General features: G+C 41.9%; 2 protein-coding genes across 2 annotated transcripts; both read left to right on the top strand.

Moving 5' to 3' along the window:
- Positions 1 to 985: 985 nt before the first annotated feature.
- On the top strand, positions 986 to 4,012 carry LOC137049064 (zinc finger BED domain-containing protein 4-like). Its single transcript, XM_067427454.1, has 3 exons — positions 986 to 2,070; positions 2,881 to 3,183; positions 3,436 to 4,012. The coding sequence occupies exons 1-3, from the start codon at positions 986 to 988 to the stop codon at positions 3,935 to 3,937; spliced, it is 1,890 nt and encodes a 629-aa protein (XP_067283555.1). The 3' UTR covers positions 3,938 to 4,012.
- A 10,689-nt stretch (positions 4,013 to 14,701) lies between these two features.
- Positions 14,702 to 18,088, top strand: LOC137049229 (piggyBac transposable element-derived protein 4-like). Its single transcript, XM_067427709.1, has 2 exons — positions 14,702 to 15,378; positions 15,814 to 18,088. The coding sequence occupies exons 1-2, from the start codon at positions 15,239 to 15,241 to the stop codon at positions 17,672 to 17,674; spliced, it is 2,001 nt and encodes a 666-aa protein (XP_067283810.1). The 5' UTR covers positions 14,702 to 15,238; the 3' UTR covers positions 17,675 to 18,088.
- The last annotated feature ends 896 nt before the right edge of the window (positions 18,089 to 18,984 follow it).

Genomic DNA, 18,984 nt, shown 5'->3' with positions numbered 1-18,984 from the left:
TCGGAGTAATTTTTTGGAAGTGTTTCCATGCATATTGGAAATGTAATTTCAATATCATCTTAGTGAAAGCTACATTTCAGATGAGAAATGTGGATGAAGACTAAAATTTCATCTAAAATTTAAAGAATGGTTAAAGTCTCTCTGTGATGTATTAACTCAATCTTACTGTCTTTTCGTGATCACGGAGTAGTTTGAAAGACGGAGGGGAGCACAGAATAAAAATACCCGGTCCTAAATATCCTCCGACTGAGCTTCGAGGCCATAATCAAACGGCGCAACCAGAATATGTATCTTTATTTCGCAAAGAATAGCACGCGTTGATCCACATTCTCCATACGATCGGCTAGGCTACTTTAAATCGCTTCAATTAGGCTTTTAGTCCAAAAGAGCGCACATTTAGAGAAATCTTGATACATTGCCATATGTTCAGGTCTCATTGCTTTATCAACCAATCAATCAACTTTATTTATATAGCGCTTTTACAAAGACGATTGTTTCAAAGCAGCTTCACAGTGTCAAACAGGACAATATTGCAACAAAATTTGATTTGGATAGTTTATGGAATTAAATATGACCTAATTAATACATTTTATTTGTATATTTAGTAGAATAACTTGGATCATAATTTTAGTGTCCCCAACTGAGCGAGCCAAGCCAAAGGCGACAGTGGCAAGGAACCAAAACTCCATCAGGGCATGATGGAGAAAAATAAACCTTGGGAGAAACCAGACTCAGTTGGGGTGCCAGTTTTCCTCTGGCCTATTATTTACAGTAGGGATGCACCGATACCGATACCGGTATCTGGTATCGGCCTCGATACCACATTTTCGAAAGTACTCGTACTCGTTAAAAGTCCCCCGATACCGGGGACGATACCACGGTCTGAGAAATGCCTATCTTTGAGCAGCGTGTAAGGGGTTAATCACAGGCGCCGAGTGCCCGCCCCCAGCTCAGAGCGGGGAAAAGGCGAGAGTCGAGACGAGACATGTCAGCCGTGTGGAACTATTTCAAAGTGAATGAAGACGACAAAACAAAGGCGGACTGCAAATTGTGCTCAGCGAAATTGTCCAGAGGAGGCTCAAAAGGTAGCGCATTTAACACAAGTAATTTAATCAAGCACCTAAAATCCCAACACGACAATGAGTACAAAGAGTTTACCCACGCTTCTAAACCAACACAACCCACACTGCAGCAAACTCTTGCAAGAAGAGAGAAAATGTCCAGAGACAATCCACGTGCTGTGAAAATAACACAGGCAATCATCGAGTACATTGCATTGAGTGACCAGCCACTTTCGGAGGTAGAAAACGTGGGATTCATGCGTCTCCTCCATGTTCTGGAGCCCAGATATGATGTCCCAAGCCGCCGCTACATGACTGACACAGAGCTGCCTAAACTACACGACTCCGTGAAAAAACACATCCACAGCCTACTGCAAGCCTCCTCTTCGTTTAGTTTCACCACGGATATTTGGACAAGCAGTGTTAGCCCCGTGTCGCTAATTAGCTTAACCTCCCAGTGGATAGACGAGAGTTTTATGCCGCAACGAGCCATATTACATGCGAAACAATTCCGCGGCTCGCACACCAGCCAGGCTATAGCGCATGTGTTTGAGGAAATGCTCCAGACATGGGGTATACCTAAAACATCCGTACATGTTGTGCTTCGTGACAATGCCAAAAACATGATTAAAGCCATGAATGACGCAGGGCTCCCAAGTCTGCCGTGTGTCGCGCACACGCTCCAACTGGCTGTTCACGAGGGCTTATTAGCACAGAGGAGCATAGCTGATGCTATAGCAGTGGGACGGAAAATTGTTGGGCATTTTAAACATTCCGCCTTAGCCTACTCCCTCCTCGAGGATATTCAGGGACAGCTCAACCAGCCAATAAAGAGACTGCAGCAGGACGTACAGACGCGCTGGAACAGCACGTACTACATGCTCCAGTCCCTCATTGAGCAAAAGCGAGTGCTGGGGGTGTATCAGAGTGCGGATCGGGCTGCATTTTTCTGTCCGAGCCCGACCCGCGTCCGACAGAGCAGTAACCGAACCCGACCCGAGCCCGACAGGCATTCAAATATTTATGTCCGAGCCCGACAGTTAAAATCTATTTTTTCCCCTCATATACTAATGACACGCACGTTTGTTTGTGTGGAAATCCCGCTTTTATTAAGCAACTGTAAGGAAGGCATTCTGAAATGTTTACAGACGAGCGCATCAGCGCGCACACGGGGCATCAAACGTTACACAGAGCCCAATCAAATAGCCAACTGAAATTAAATGAACAAAGGTCTGCTAAAAATGGCCCAAGCTAACAGAACAAAACATTAACGTAACACAATTTAAATGCTTATTGAAATGAAAGTCATCTTACCAATTTTCTCAAACTGTATGTTTCCTAAACTGCAACATGGGATCTATTTACATAATCTATCCATCAAAGTTTAGGCTAATCGAGGTTTTATGTAGAAAAAGGATTGCATCAACTGTGGATGGCTTCAAGGCTGTCCTGCTGCCAGCAGCGCTGAAGTTGCGCTCACTGGAATGACAAGGATGCCGCGGGCAATATGCACGCACGTGTTGCGAGTTGTTGTCACGGCGACATAAACAAATTTCCGCATGCAGGAAGACGGATGTTAGGGTTATATAATGCATGTATTTTAATCACAAAAACAAACCATTGCATCAAGTTAAACAGGCCCATTGGCTACTTGCATAATAATCAGTTTTAAATTTAAAAGGTTCAATGCCTTTTCGCGCTGACGTGACCGAGCCCGACCCAAACCCGAACGTCATTTCTAAATATCTGTCCGAACCCGGCCCGACCCGTCGGGTACTGTCGGAACCCGTCGGGCTCGGGTCGGGTATCCATCCTCTAGGGTGTATGTGTCCGAGCATGAACTCCCTAACTATCTTACCGCTCACCAATGGGCTCTTATGGAGAAGACCGTTGCCATCCTCGCCCCCTTTGAGGAACTTACTAAAAAAGTGAGCAGCTATGACGCACTAGCCTCTGATGTCATCCCAGCTGTGACCGTGCTAGTGAGACTTCTAAACAGAGAAACAGACGAGGACCAAGGCGTCAAGACAATGAAAGCAACCTTACTGGCAGCTGTCAAGAAGCGCTTCAGTGACGTCGAGACCAACCCACTGTACTTTATCTCCACCATACTTGACCCAAGGTAAAGTCTGTGTGCTATAGGTATTCAATGATAAACAGTACTAAATTTAAGATTAATTTCCATCTGAAATATTATATTATATTTTTGTAACTAAAATACACAAATACAAACGTATGCAATATATAATATGAAATATATTTCCACTTATTACTACCAGAAAGCCAAATGGCAGGCATTTGTGACAGTGGTTTTGGGGAAACTAAAATATGTCCTATTTTTCCACATATTAATACATTCATGAATTTTGTTCAGGTATAAAGATCGCTTCTTCTCCAACAACACTGCTCCGGAGGCCAAGCTGCACCTGAAGCAGGAGCTGCAGATGATGTCCAGAGCTGAGGCAGAGGGGAGTCGGGCAGAAGCTGCAGAACCTCCTGCTAAACTGTTCAAGGCCCAGGCCAGCACTAGCAGCAGTCTGGACACTGTATTTGAAGAAATCGCTAAGGAGCAGCCCCAGGCAGCACAGCCGCTGGCAGCAGGTGCTGCCATTGAGCTCGACACATACCTCGCAGAGGCCCCAAGCCCTCGTGAAGACAGTCCTCTGAAGTACTGGGGTGTCAACAAAATCAGGTTCCCCACTTTGGCTAAAATGGCCCATAAATACCTCTCAGCCCCATGTAGCAGTGTGGAAAGTGAAAGGCTTTTTAGCTCAGTGTCGCACATTATAGATGAAAAAAGAAACAGGCTGACTGCTGATAATGCAGAAAAGCTACTTTTCTTAAAAAAAAACCTGCCACTCACTTTTTCTAAATAGGCTCCATTAAGTGAGTCGTCTTAGACTTGATGTTAATACCTACCTCAGTTGCACTGACTGCCACAGTTCTATGTTGGTGGATGTTGTTAGTTTATTCAAATATTGTGCACTAAATAGCAAAGATGTTTATTAATACCCTTGTGTTGTCCAAAGCAGCAGAGTTTACAAAAAACTGAAAAAAATACTTGAGTTGCACTGTCACTGTTTAATTTTTGTTTTATATAATTATTTATTCTGTAATATGTTGCATACAACATGCTTTTCATTTTAAATAAATGTTCTTAATTCCAAACTAGTCCCTTGTTTTTTTGTTAAATTATATGACTAAAGCTGTTACCTGTAAATTTAAATCATGTTTTTTTTTTTTTTTTTAAGTACTCTGTATCGGTATCGGCGAGTACTGAAATGCAAGTACTCGTACTCGTACTCGTTTTCCAAAAAAGTGGTATCGGTGCATCCCTAATTTACAGTGTATGATTATTATTCTGCCAACCCTGCCAGTCATAAATCATATTAGATAGGAATATTAAAAATTTTGGGTATCATGCAAGAGACGGGTTCATTTAGGATGGCACGTTGATTACCAACCCTATCTCTTGGCGAACTCGTACTAATTCGTACGAATTAACCAAGTGCCTAAATCGTACGATATCGCACGAGCTGGGTGGTACGAAATCGTACAATTTGTTCATCGCATGGAACACCTCCCTATCTAACGGAGAATTCGTACTAATTCACACGAATCTATTAAAACGTACTATATCCTACAATTTTGTACATCTCATTCTAGAAGCCAAGTCTTGTTTAAATACATCGCAATATTTTTCAGCCGTTTACCCGCTCTTGCGCTTCAACTTGGTGAGTACTAGTTCATCAGACGTGCCTTTTGATGTTCGATATTAAGTCCGTTATATGTTCTTTATTAGACATTTTGGCTCCTTAATGTTACGTAGCTGCTTTATATCTGTCAGCTATACTTAGGCTTAAGTTATTTTTGCGTCAGCTTTCACGTAACGTGACATCTTCAATAATTTATCATATTAGGTTAAAGGATGTCATAATTATTTCCTCTGTGGTGTGGTAATGTAGTAAAAGCACAGTAAACGCAACCCTCACCATGCTTTTACCGTAGTACTGTAGTTTGACCCTGTTATGTGTAGTAAAAGCACAGTAAACACAACCCTCACCATGCTTTTACCATAGTACTGTAGTTTGACCCTGTTATGTGTAGTAAAAGCACAGTAAACGCAACCCTTACCATGCTTTTACCAAAGTACTGTAGTTTGACCCTGTTTTGTTACCACAAAATTGCCATGCTCTTAATTTTATGTAAAATCCAAAATGTGTTCATTAATTCTGTAATTTTTTGTTTTGCAGTTACTTACACATACATCACATACTCCTCCATCTACACTCTACAAAATTTAATCCAACGGCTCTCACACACGTTGCACTCTCTCTGTTCTCTTCTTCAATATGGCATCTTGTCAGAAATCGTCAGGTTTTGACCAATTGTGTCAGGAAGCAGCAAATATTTCAAGGGAACTTGAACTCATAGCTGATAACACTGAACTTGAAGCAGCTACCTGGGAGGCTGAACAAATTCTACAACTGTTTACCCCCCCCCCCCACACACACACACACACACACAGGGGTAATGCTAAATACAAATTAATACAAACATTTAATTAACGTACAGACACAACAACAGATTTTTTTATTTATTTTTCCCCCAGATGAAAATGAAGACCAAACGAGCCTGTCCAAAACCAGTCTCTTTTGTGGAAAGGGATGAGTTAGGGAATCTTGTACCTAAACAGAGAAGGCCAAAATTCACAAAGGCAAATATTTCCGATGGTATGTCTGCTATAATATGGTAAATGTACCCTTTGCAGCTCAAAATATGTAGCACCATAATTTGCCTGTACTGTATATTTCTATTTATACCTACAAGGATCAACAATTCAGCTAAGTTGTCCACTGGAGACACTGGTTATGGTGAGTAATGACATCAACAATTTTCACAAGTCATGGAGAGTTATTATTGACATTTTGCCAGCAGTTGAAGATATAGGTATGCTTTAAGCCCCCTTCACACTGCACGTCGGACCCGCAATATTCCCGGAACATTGCCGGGTCACCTTCTGTGTGAAAGCAACCACGTCCCGGAATTGATTACCAAATAGAACCCGGGTCGGGGACCTAGTAACATTAAGCGGTTCGAACCGGGACGAGCGCTGTGTGAACAAAAGCCAAAACTAATGCTGCAACGTGTACGTAGTTATCGTGCGACTCCTAGAGCTTCTTTTTTTTTTTTTATAATACAACCCTGCAGTGCCAGAAGATCTAGTCGGTGTTTTAAACGCAGAAAGTGTTCGTATACAAAATAAAATAAAATTAAACAAGCAGAAATGTGTGGAAACTGGACACAAGTCGAGACCACGGAGCTCCTTACTATCCGCGCTGAAGCTGAGATCACTCGCCGTTATACGTCACATCCGGATGTCATGTGTCAACTCGATCCGGGACCGTTAAGGGTTGTGTGTGAAAGCGCACATATTACGGTATTTCGCTGCCAGTGTGAATGGACCAAATCTAGCAGCACGGGAACAAATGCCGGGTCGCATTATCCGTGTATTTGCCGGAATCGCAGTGTTAGATGGGCTCTACTGTGTCATTACTGTATTTGATGTATCATTCTAACCAACCACCATGTACACTATAATTGCAGTTTTTTCTTATACAGAAAATCTTCAACAAGAGGTAGAGGATCTGTTAGCTGATACCACTGACATTCTGATCTCAAAATCAACTTCCTCAAACACTTGGTCATTTCGCATTGCCCAGAATAGAAAGAAGTGGGCAGGTTTGAGACCAGAGATGGTGGAGTCTTTATTAACAGCCGAGTATACAGAGATTAAGCAGTGCCAACACTGCAGACTGTTATCCGCTGTAAAGACTGTATTCCTAAACAGCTGTACTGTGCAGACTGTGATATATTGGCCCATGAAAGCAAACTTCACAACCAAGAGACAGATGTGGAAGGATTCTTTCAGCCCCTTTCCCCGCATTTATATAGTGCTTTCAACAGACCTACGGCCATCCAAAGCGCTTTACATATTGCCTCACATTTTTATATTTGTAGCGATAAACAATAAATTAAGATACCAAATATATGTGTATACTGACCAGGATGTGCAAGGTTGCCAACGGAAAATATATTATTTTCTTCCCTTTAAAAAAACAGATAGACAATGAGGTATCAACATCTGTGTTGCTGCAGAGGTGGAGTCTGTTGCTGCAGAGGTGGAGTCGTTGGCCACAGAGGTGGAGTCTGTTGCTGCGGAGGCGGAGTTGTTGGCCACAGAGGTGGAGTCTGTTGCTGCAGAGGTGGAGTCGTTGGCCACAGAGGTGGAGTCTGTTGCTGCGGAGGCGGAGTTGTTGGCCACAGAGGTGGAGTCTGTTGCTGCAGAGGTGGAGTCGTTGGCCACAGAGGTGGAGTCTGTTGCTGCGGAGGCGGAGTTGTTGGCCACAGAGGTGGAGTCTGTTGCTGCGGAGGTGGAGTCTGTTACTGCGGAGGTGGAGTCGTTGGCCACAGAGGTGGAGTCTGTTACTGCGGAGGTGGAGTCGTTGGCCACAGAGGTGGAGTCTGTTGCTGCGGAGGTGGAGTCGTTGGCCACAGAGGTGGAGTCTGTTGCTGCGGAGGTGGAGTTGTTGGCCACAGAGGTGGAGTCTGTTACTGCGGAGGTGGAGTTGTTGGCCACAGAGGTGGAGTCTGTTACTGCGGAGGTGGAGTCGTTGGCCACAGAGGTGGAGTCTGCGGAGGCGGAGTCGTTGGCCACAGAGGTGGAGTCTGTTGCTGCGGAGGTGGAGTCGTTGGCCACAGAGGTGGAGTCTGTTGCTGTGGAGGCGGAGTTGTTGGCCACAGAGGTGGAGTCTGTTGCTGTGGAGGTGGAGTCGTTGGCCACAGAGGTGGAGTCTGTTGCTGCGGAGGCGGAGTTGTTGGCCACAGAGGTGGAGTGTGTTGCTGCAGAGGTGGAGTCGTTGGCCACAGAGGTGGAGTCTGTTGCTGCGAAGGCGGAGTTGTTGGCCACAGAGGTGGAGTCTGTTGCTGCGAAGGCGGAGTTGTTGGCCACAGAGGTGGAGTCAGTCATTAGAAGGTCACGTGGCGTTTGCTTACTTAATCGCAGACGAGTTGGAAGCGATAGAAATTCCATTGTTTTTGCATGAAATTGAACCCAATGAGCAACGAAGGTAAGGTTCAATGTAATGAGTTATTTTTATTTTATTAATTTTTTTACAATTTACACATTTTTATAAACAACATGCGTATAAATAAATTTAATTTTACAACTACTGCCTATAATAATGACTTTTATTCCTATTTCAACAGTCCTGTATCCCCTAATTATTTGATTAAAATCCCAGTTCAACATAAAACATTGAACATTAAATTTTAACTAGCTGTGTCTTCACATTGAACATTAAATTTTAACTAGCTGTGTCTTCAGTTACAAGCATATAGTGAGCACAGTTTTCTTTCTGTCATACAGAATGGTTCCAAAAATAGTGCATTTTGTGGAGGATGTTGTCCCTCTCTACAGTCCCTCGGAATTTAGAGGTCATTTCAGGCTTTCCAAAGAGCAAGTAGAGGTGTGTACAATATAAAATTAATTGAACTATTGTAAGTGTTTGCATGTTGTCTTGATAACCTATTCTCTACTTGTGCAGGATGTCATTACCACCATTCTTGGTCCTGTTTATATGAATTTACAACAGACCAAACTGCCACTCACAAACAGTGTTCTTGCCTGCCTTTGGATATTGGCCAATCAAGAGTCATATCGTGGGGTGGCAGATAGATTTAACATATCAAAATCCATTCTTGCCAAGCATCTCCATGAGTTTTGTTGTTATGTCAATACATACATGGCCCGCTACATTTCCTGGCCCAGAGGCCAAAGGCTGGAGATGTCAAAGTTAGGGTTTGACGCAGCAGGTTTCCCCAACACTATATGTGCAGTGGATGGTTGTCACATTCCTACACTGAGACCCCATTGTGATAATCCCCTAGCATACATGAATAGGAAACAGCTTTATTCTGTAAATTTAACTGTTTTTTGTGACAGTCAGCGGCGCTTCTGTCACATCAGTGTGGGTCACCCTGGGAGTTGGCATGATGCCAGGGCATTTCGCTTCACAGAGTTTGGCCGTGTTCTAGATGAAGTTCCTCATGCCCTTGTTCCACAGGGTATGCACATAATTGGGGATTCTGCCTACCCCCTGTTGCCTCAACTTATGAGGCCTTATAGAGACAATGTCCACTTGTCTGCTAGGCAAAGATGCTTCAACAGAAAGCTCAGTGCTGCTCGTGTGGTCATTGAGCATACATTTGGCATTCTTAAATCTAAGTTTAGGAGGCTCCAATGCATGCATATGAGAAACATTTCAAATATCAGCAGTCTCAGCATGCTGCATTTTGCATAATCTTTGTTTAGAGCCCAGTGACCAAGCTGTTGTGTTTGATGATGGTATTGATGATGAACCACACCCCCAGCAACAACCCCACAACACTAACGCATGTCATTATAGAGACCAGATTTTTTATGGCAAGATTTATCTTGTAACTCATTAACATAGAAACACTGAAAATAAATGTTTATCTGGCCTAAAATGTTTTGTTCTTATGACAGTAGTTTTTATTATTTTATTTTTTATATTTGACAAATGATACTCTTCCAGTGATTTTTGTTATTGTTGTTGACCCACTTAGTTTAATTAAATGAGAATGTTCTTGTTCTTTGAGACTTGGTGACTTTTCTTTCTCTGGCTGAACACACAGCAAAGTGGACTCATGTCTAAGTTGGTGGTGGTAAAAAACAAAACGTTTCCAAAATGGAGATGTTAATGGTATGTAATCAGGGCCGTACCCACCATTGAGGTCCCCGAGGTCCGGACCTCAGTAATTCTCCGAGGTGTACATAATAGAAGTTGCAAAATAATAGCCTATTAAGGCGGCGTGTACAAACATGTGTTCTTGCCTCGTCCAGCGTATGTTTTCAATTGTTTCCAATGGATGCGCCGCACTTTTCAATAGCGCCAACAGCTGGCAGGTTTTGTCCATTTTTAAGCGTTGAGCGTCCACAGTTCAACTTTGGGTGAACATCAATGTCCAATCGCAGTGGAGGAGAGGCGGGACAAATGCCACAACCACCAACCGGTGCTTCGAACAACAACTGATGTTTGACATCACAACACCGCAAGAGTGCTTAATAATCAGGGATGCAAACTAATAACGTTTTCTTGACCTGGTTTTCTTGGAAGCCTTCAGTAAATTTACATTTACAACTTTGTTTTTAACGATACAGACGAAAATGAAAAGACTGCTTCAAACAAAGCTCAGCTTTGAAAAGAGAAAAGATACAGGGCAAGAGAAGGAGACTGGGGAAAAAAGAAAGAGAGAAGATGATGGCGATGAGACAGAAAGAGCAGGTAGCCCACTGTGCTCAGAATAGAAAAAGCATTAGCCTACAATATATTCCCAATTGCTACACATAATGTGATTCTTGTCTGTGAATTCCAGGCTAAAGTCTCATAATCTAATATTGAGATTAGGAGCATCAAATTTTGATTTTACTCACTGGATATGTTCAAATAATGTTCGTTACATAATGTAAATCACAAAAATTTACTTTAGCTAGGTTTTCAAAGACGGAGTCACACATATGTCGTCTTTGGCTCAATTTAACAACAAAACAGATTTTCTGATTTGTAGTCTAATTTTTTTTGTGTAAAATTTAACCAGATTCTCATTTATAAAAATCTGTTGTCTTCTTAAAATAATTTATACTGCACACTGACATGGTTTTAAAGCTACAGTTAGCTGATTCTTTGATTTTCTTATGTCTTAAAATGCATATGTAAAGGAGGGAATTTTTTTTTTTCAAATCCTCCAAAATTCATATTTGGACCTCGGTATTTAGAAAATCCTGGGTACGGCCCTGTATGTAATAGATTTTTTTTTAAATATAGTGTTACGACCCTGCGTTTTACTTGCTCGCCTGCTGGTGGCATAGTTCTTCCAGGAGAGTGTGGAAGATCGCACACCCCTGTTACCTGTTCACCATTTAATTATAGAGAGGATAAAACCTTGGATTCAAGGACTCCTCTTCACTTCGTCCAGGGGATTGACAGCCTCTGGAGAAGTCACTCGTTTTGCGACCCTTTATTTGTCTACAGCCCATACCAACCTTTTCTGCTCCCCAACTGGATTTTGCTTTCTGCCCTTTGATTTTGAACCCTAGACTTCGTTATATTAAGTTATTTGTATTTTTGAAGACTAATAAAACCTTGCAAGTCATTATTTGGTGTACTTATATAATTTATGTACAGTCAAAACGAGCTGGCCGTAACAATAGATAAATGGGTTAGTAAGGAGTTGGATGTATGGTGTTCACAGAAAGGCAATGGGGTTCTAAACATGCAGACAGGTTTCAGGCATAAACATATTTTTTTTTTTTACACCGCTGCAGTAGACTAGACACTTGTATCAGATTGTGTATCATTTTATCCAAGTCTTTTTGGATGCCTGTATTTCCGTACACTTTAAGTAGATTTATATTCAAAACTTTGAAATACAATAGATTGAACATTACCAACATGGGGTTGTTTCAGTGCAAGTATCTTAAGTAGCTTATAGCTTTAGCACTTATAAATTACATTTAACATGCACAAAAGTGTGTAACAGATAAATGGCTGGATTTGTGTTGAAATAGAGAAATATTAAATGAAAGCACAAATAAATACTTGAATTAGGTAAGAAATGGTAACTCTGTGGAGCATAATTTTTTTGAAGTTCACAATTTGGGGAAAGGTGTAAATTAAAAGAGATAGCGTTTACAGATTTAAATAAATTTTATTGCATTTCATGTTGGTTTTGTAAAACCTGTATGATTTTCTCTTGTCGGTTTCCTATTTTCTTCAGCTCCTCCACAATTGTTCCTAAGCTGCTCAACAACTTTTTTTCAAAAGAACATCTACGCCAGGTCTGGCCTCACTAGGGACTCAAGCACAGCAGTCCTTCTTTCTGCATGGGCTTCATACGACTCCAGAAATGGAGATGGTTTTGGCCACCTCTGCCTGCTGGTGAGGTTTGCATGTTCCTTGGCAGAGCTTCCAGGCTCTTCATCCATGACTGCACCAGTTGGCTGGTCTTGAGGAGGAGTTGTGGGCTTGATTTTGGATGGCTCTTCCAAACCAAGAGCAGTCAAGAATATAGTGCCAGATGGTGCAGTGCCAATCCCAGAGGACCCAAATAACTCCTCCATTAGCTGTGAAATTAAATAAATAAATAAATCAAGTCAAATGTACTGAAACATTGACAAATTTAATTATTTTAAGACATGACCATGTTATGTCAGATACTTGTAAATGAGTAATATAATGTGGTTTTAAAAACTTACTGTATAGTACTCCCAAGTCTGTTTCCCCTCACCAGTTGCACGGCGGCGGTCCTTTAAGCGCTTGTAAGTCGTTAACATGTTTGCTAGTTTTTTTTTTGAATTCTCTCACTTGACAAGTTGTATCCCTTTTGTGAGAACGCTGTTTGTACCTTCTAATAAAATGCCATTTTGTTCTTAATATAGAGCTGCTGATGAACTCTGGTTAGGTCTAGTAAGAATAAGGTAATTTTGTGTGTTATTTCTGTAAAATGGAGGGGGTGGGGAGAGAAATATTTTAACCACACACACAAAAAAACCCACTTAAACCATAGTATTGACATTTATCTTTCTTGCAGTGTTTGGTGCAATACCTTGTGATTCATATCTGTCTGACTGGATGGAGGTGGGTGAAGTTTGAATAGCTTCTGAAGGGTTTCCAGGTTGCAGAGTGGCATATGGTGGGTCCTTGACAGTGGGGGTAAGTGATACAAGTGGTCTAGTAGTGATGGGGCACTGGCTGGTTGATGATGGTGGTACAGGTGTTCTAGTAGTGATGGGGTACTGGCTGGTTGATGATGGTGGTACAGGGGGTCTAGTAGTGATGGGGCACTGGCTGGTTGATGATGGTGGTACAGGTGTTCTAGTAGTGATGGGGTACTGGCTGGTTGATGGTGGCTGTGGTTTCACAAAACTGAGGTTCAGGGGTTCAGGCGACCTACTGGAGGTAGTGGGACACAGAGTAGGAGGATGGGGAGCTTTGCAGCACAAGCTGGGCCACGGATGAGAGCTGTTTGGAGAGGAGGCTGTAGATGTGGTCATTGTCACTTAAGAAATATTGTATGAGATCATTCATCAAATAATGTGTACCTTGTTTTGTTTCAACAGCTGATACAGTCTCCATGACAGAGGAAAGGAACTGTTGATCTGGAGAAATAAATCAAGCAACAAATCTATCAAATCAAGTGACTTGTATTTATTCCACAGTTCTGCAGTTTACTTACCATTCTTCATCCTTTCAGCAATGTCCTTGGAAACTGTCAGCGTGACAACATTGCCTTTGCTGTCTGCCACGTTAATTGTTACATTGTCCATTTTGTTGTGTTACACAGGGTAATGCAGGTTCATTTTATGCCCAAAGGAACCATGGGCCAACAGCTGATTCATTCATTATTACTAAAAGTTACCAATAAAAGCAATTACCCTTTTAAGTCAGCTTTCGGTATTTGTTTAACATTCAATTATCAGTGATTGCAGTGGTGTTTTTATGATTTAGTGATTAAGGGTGCTTTCACACCTGCCTCATTTAGTTCGGTTGAATCGTACTAGTTTGTTTCCCTCTTTGGTGCGGTTTGTTTGGTCAGGTCTGAAAGCAGCAATCGCACTCGGGTGCGCACCAAAAGCGGACCAAACAAGCGTACCGAGACCTCCTTGAAGAGCTAGTCTCGGTACGCTTTCAAATTAATTCTGGAGCGGTTTGTTTGTGGTGAGAACGTGATCCGACCTCGAACAGAACCAACTGCAAAAGTACTGATCATTTTTGGACTAAACCAGCTGCCGTAGTTAGCTGCGCTGACATGTGCATGACATTAATACCTGATAGATCGTTGGAAATATTTTCGGGAAGATGAGCATGTCAGTTAAGAATAATTAATGCATGCCTCCGCTTGAAGTGACGAGTGATGCGCGCTCGCAATCTGCAGTGAATTAGAATGTTGTTTACACGTTGCATCCGCGCTTCATTATAGAAATGTTTTGTTTGCATACTGTGGTAAATACACACAGTGTAGTAGATTATGGCCAGGGACAAAACTGGCCCACGCAGTCGTCTCTCCATAGTGTTTTTATAGTTTGCTGGCTTTGCCTCTTCTGTTGGAATTTTTTCCACACGTAAATTCTGACCAATCGAAAAGCAGTTAAGGAAATACGCCATGGCCAATGAGTGATGTGGATGTTGTCACGTGCCTCCGTTTTGTTTTATAAGATGAACACGACGTGAAGAGTAAAATGTACGGTTTTGGATGTTCGTATATTATAATTAGTTGAATAGGCGTCTGAATAAACTCGAAACGCACGTCATCGGTTTCATCAGTGAATCCGTAATTCATGTAAAAATTATCCTAGCTGTGATGCAAAAAGGGTCTACTCCTCCCATGTATAAGACCCTTTAAGGACAATTCAAGATGCACCGAGAGGTGCCAGCAAACGAAAATCGGCTGTCGGTGTGGGTCTGTGACTTGCTGCAGTGTAAATGGGCCTTTAGTCTATACATCAAGTCAAGTCCCCTTTATTTAACCCTCAGAGCCCGACGGCATCATCCGCGACGTCACACGGGACCTCCGATAAATATTTATATTATTTAATGAAAGTTTTATCGATTTTCTTACCGTTTTTCCCAGCAGAAAGCTAACGAGCTAGCCATCACGGGGGTGTCTTTGGTGTCTTTGTAGCCTTTACAGAAGGTTTTCTATCCAGCCTGGAACATGTGCATCTTTTCGGAGTTGTTCAGCAATAAATCAAAACGCTTACATCCAAGATTTATCCACTTGATGTCCATAATTTATAAATGTTCCGTCATTTTTGCCGCTAGCTCGATGCTAGCTGCCATTTTGGATATCTCATGACGCTTTGCGTGAGGCTTTGACCAATGACAGGCTGATCCGTCAGCCACGTTGGTGTGCGTCATTACGCATGAACCCCAGCTCTGTTATTGTGGAGAGAGAGAGAGAGCGAGAGACGCACGGCAAGTAGTGTTGAGGAGAGAGAGAGAGAAGCGCGGCAGTTTTGAGTAGTTTTGTGGAGAAAGTTTGAGGAAAAAGTTTGAGGAGAAAATTTGAGGAAAAAATTTGAGGATACACGGAGAATGGATCGTCGGCGATATATGGACGCAAATCAAGCGCTGGCCTTTTTTGAAGCCATGCAGGATGGTGAATATTCAGGAGAAGAGAGCTTTTTGACGGATGAGGAACTTGATTACCAGGATGGTCTAGACCCCGCTGAAGAGTAAGTGATATTTATTTATTTACTGTAAAAGTATAAATAAATAAAAAGTAATATGATAAAATAAAAATGCGCACAGTAGTTTTCTAAATATAGCCTAATAATAATAATTATATTGCCGTTTTCTAAATATGTAAAAATAAGTTCTGTAAAAGTAGTATTTCGTTTTTTCTGTTTGTTACAGAGTAGTAAGAGTTGTGGATTACACTTTGTCTCAGCCATTTTTTGTCTGAGGTTTAGTGAGTTTACCTAGAGATGAGCAAAAGGATGTTGTAGTGGGGGTAGGGCTTTCAACACTGCTCACCTTTTAGCTGTAGTGGGTTGGGTGTACAGTAGCAATCTCAGCGATTATTGTCTTATGTTTGAAATAAAATACAAAAACACTCATTGATCTGATATGTATGATCTAATATTTTGCTTTATTTATTTGTTTTACAGTCATGATAATGAAGAAGACACCAGCCCACCCACCCAAGCCAGACAGGAAAGCTCCGATTTTTCCGCTGTGGAGGGCCCTTCCACTTCTACTGCAGCACCCCAGCCTTCCACTTCTGCTGCAGCACCCCAGCCTTCCACTTCTGCTGCAGCACCCCAGCCTTCCACTTCTGCTGCAGCACCCCAGCAGCTGCCAGGAATAGGACGGCTGCAGTCACGGTCACGAGGGAGAGCGCCGTCAAGATCCAGATCCGGCAGCTTGAGGGGTCGACAGAGTCCTGAATCCACTAGGTCGAGATCTAGATCACCACAGCCAGCAGCCCCAACTCCATCATGGAACAGTGAGAGTCAGCCAGACATCCCACCAGTGCCCAAAAGGTTCATCCCCACAAGAAAGCCAGGACATCAGCTCAGCCCCACATCCACATACACACCATTGGACCTTTTTAAACTTTTTGTCAGTGACAGTGCAGCAACCACTTTGTGTAATAACACAAACACAAACGCTGCAAAAAACATTGCCAGTGGCAAAAAATATTCCTGGAAAAACTTCACTGTTGAAGAATTTTTCAAATATTTAGGACTGACTTTCTTTTTTGCACTGGTGAGACTGACAAATATCCGGGACTACTGGAGGACAAATACAATTTTCAGCCAACAGTTTCCCCACTCAGTGATGGCACGTGACAGGTATCAGGTAATTTCCTGGAACATCCACATGAGCGACCCTGATGAAGATGTCCACAACGACCGGAAGAGAGGGACACCAGCTTATGACCGGCTGTTTCGTCTGAAGCCCCTTTTAGATGACATCAAACATGCGTGCAGAGCATTTTATCACCCACGGCAGAACCTTTCAGTGGATGAGAGGATGGTGGCAACAAAGGCTCACACTGGCATGACGCAATATATGAAGGCGAAGCCAACTAAGTGGGGCTTCAAACTTTTTGTGCTGGCAGACAGCAGCATTGGGTACACTTTAGACTTTGCTGTATACACGGGGAAGTCTGTGTTTGCTTCTGGTGTAGGACTGGCATACGACTCCGTTATGTCCCTCATGAACAAATCATCCCTAGGGAGTGGCTACAATGTGTATGTAGACAACTTCTACACAAGTCCAAAGCTATTCATGGATCTCTACAGCATGAACTTTGGAGCATGTGGCACCTACAGGGACAACAGACGAGGATGCCCCCGCACAACCACAAATGCCATGACCAAAAAGGATCCTAGGGGCACCATCAGGTGGATCCGTGACGGCCCTCTGGTTTTTGTAAAGTGGATGGACACTCGGGAAGTCTCTGTCTGCTCCACAATTCACCCGGCCTTCTCTGGCAACACAGTTCAGAGAAGGGTAAGAACTCAGGATGGAGGCTGGGACACCAAATCCATTCCATGCCCAACCCCTGTCACTGAGTACAACAAACATATGGGAGGTGTTGATCTTTCTGATCAACTCATCCAGTACTACTCCGTTCACCATAAAACGATGAGATGGTACAGGACATTGTTTTACCATTTTTTGGACATTGCTGCGACCAACAGCTACTTACTACACAAGGAAGTTTGTGCAGAGAAGCAGCAACAGCCCATGACCCACAGGGATTTTCTGGAGGAGCTGACAGCCCAACTCTGTGGTGTTACCGTTGCTGTTCCCCCCACCCAGCAACAAAGTGACCATGTACCTGTGCCAACATCTGACCAAACTGATACCAGCAAGAAGGCGTCCTATGGTAGAAGGCAATGTGTGAATTGCAAACAGACAAGGCAGGTCAAACAGGCCACCCCCTGGAAATGCAAAGCCTGTGATGTGGCCCTCTGTTTGATTCCTGATAGGAACTGTTTTGAGGCTTGGCACCTGTAAATTTCCAAAATAGGCCAAAAACGCCTGGACTTTTTTTGGAAAAATGTAAATAGTTTTTGTTCTGTATAAGTTCTTATGTTTATTCCTGAGTTCCAGGACTCCAAAGACTTGAACAAACTGTTTTCCAGAGGAAATATGCTTAGCTTTTATTTATTTGTGTGTGTTTTCAATAAATATTTGAGTGATTCAATTTCCGTTTTATGTTTTCATTTGTCTTTATGGTCCCATAACTTTTTTTACATTCAGGTGACATCAATGCAACACAAATATACTGACAGTGCAACTTGTCTTGAAAAAAAAGAGGTGTGTCAATTGTCTGTGCACAACAGGGTTGATGTTTTACAAGCTTTTTAGTAAATTAAACCAGGCGAAAAATTAATTGTAAAAATACCCTTAGGTCTTAAAGGGTTAAATAAAACTTTTTACAATGCAGATGGTTTCAAAGCAGCTTCACAATTGTAACAGGAAAATAATGCAACAGAACTGAATAGAAAGTAGGGCTGGGTATTTACACAAATTTCTAGGGGTGTAACGATTCGTTTTAACAACGATTCGATTCAACTGAAATAAAACAGTCACACTGATTTAAATTTTGGGCTAAAAGGTTACTGAATCGATTTCAAGTCACTGAATCGTTTCAGATCATATCGTTCTAAATGAACCAATATCGTCCTTTAATCGTATCGACAACCTCAAATCGTGATACGAATCGAATCGTTGTTAAACAAACCGTTACAAACCCTACAGATTTCACAAATCGTTTTGATTTCGATTCACAAGCTTGCAATTCGTTCCGATTTTGATTCTGATTCGTTATCGATTATTTTGAATATATATCAGCTACAACATGGCAAATTTTCTCAAGGAAAACAAATCTTAACTAATGTTGTAAATAACTATAGGAGTCAGTTGTAGTCTACTTTAGTACTGAAAGTAAAAATTAACTGATTTGTATACAAAACACTTAAATAATTTTCTTTTTTACATCATAACAACAATCTTCTAGACAAGTCAAAGAGTAAATGAGTAGTTATGGACACTTGGAGTAGTTGTTCACTACTATGAACATAGAGTAGTACTATGGAGTAGTTATTCACATTTCTGAGACTTCTCAGAAGCAGAGGTATTATACATGATACATGAAAAAAAATTATATATGTTAGATTTGGGATGTTAATAACTGGGGAAACGTCATCAGTCTGTGAAAAGGAAACAACATAAAAGCAAGAGCTTTTTAATTGGTAAATGCAAATGTACAAATAAATACCTCTTTCAACAAGGTATTTGTCGTTTGCTAGATTAAAAGAATT

The sequence above is a fragment of the Pseudorasbora parva genome, chromosome 20 (genome assembly GCF_024679245.1).
Source record: "Pseudorasbora parva isolate DD20220531a chromosome 20, ASM2467924v1, whole genome shotgun sequence".
NCBI classification, from domain to species: Eukaryota; Metazoa; Chordata; class Actinopteri; order Cypriniformes; family Gobionidae; genus Pseudorasbora; species Pseudorasbora parva.
This window is presented reverse-complemented; position numbering and strand designations above follow the sequence as displayed.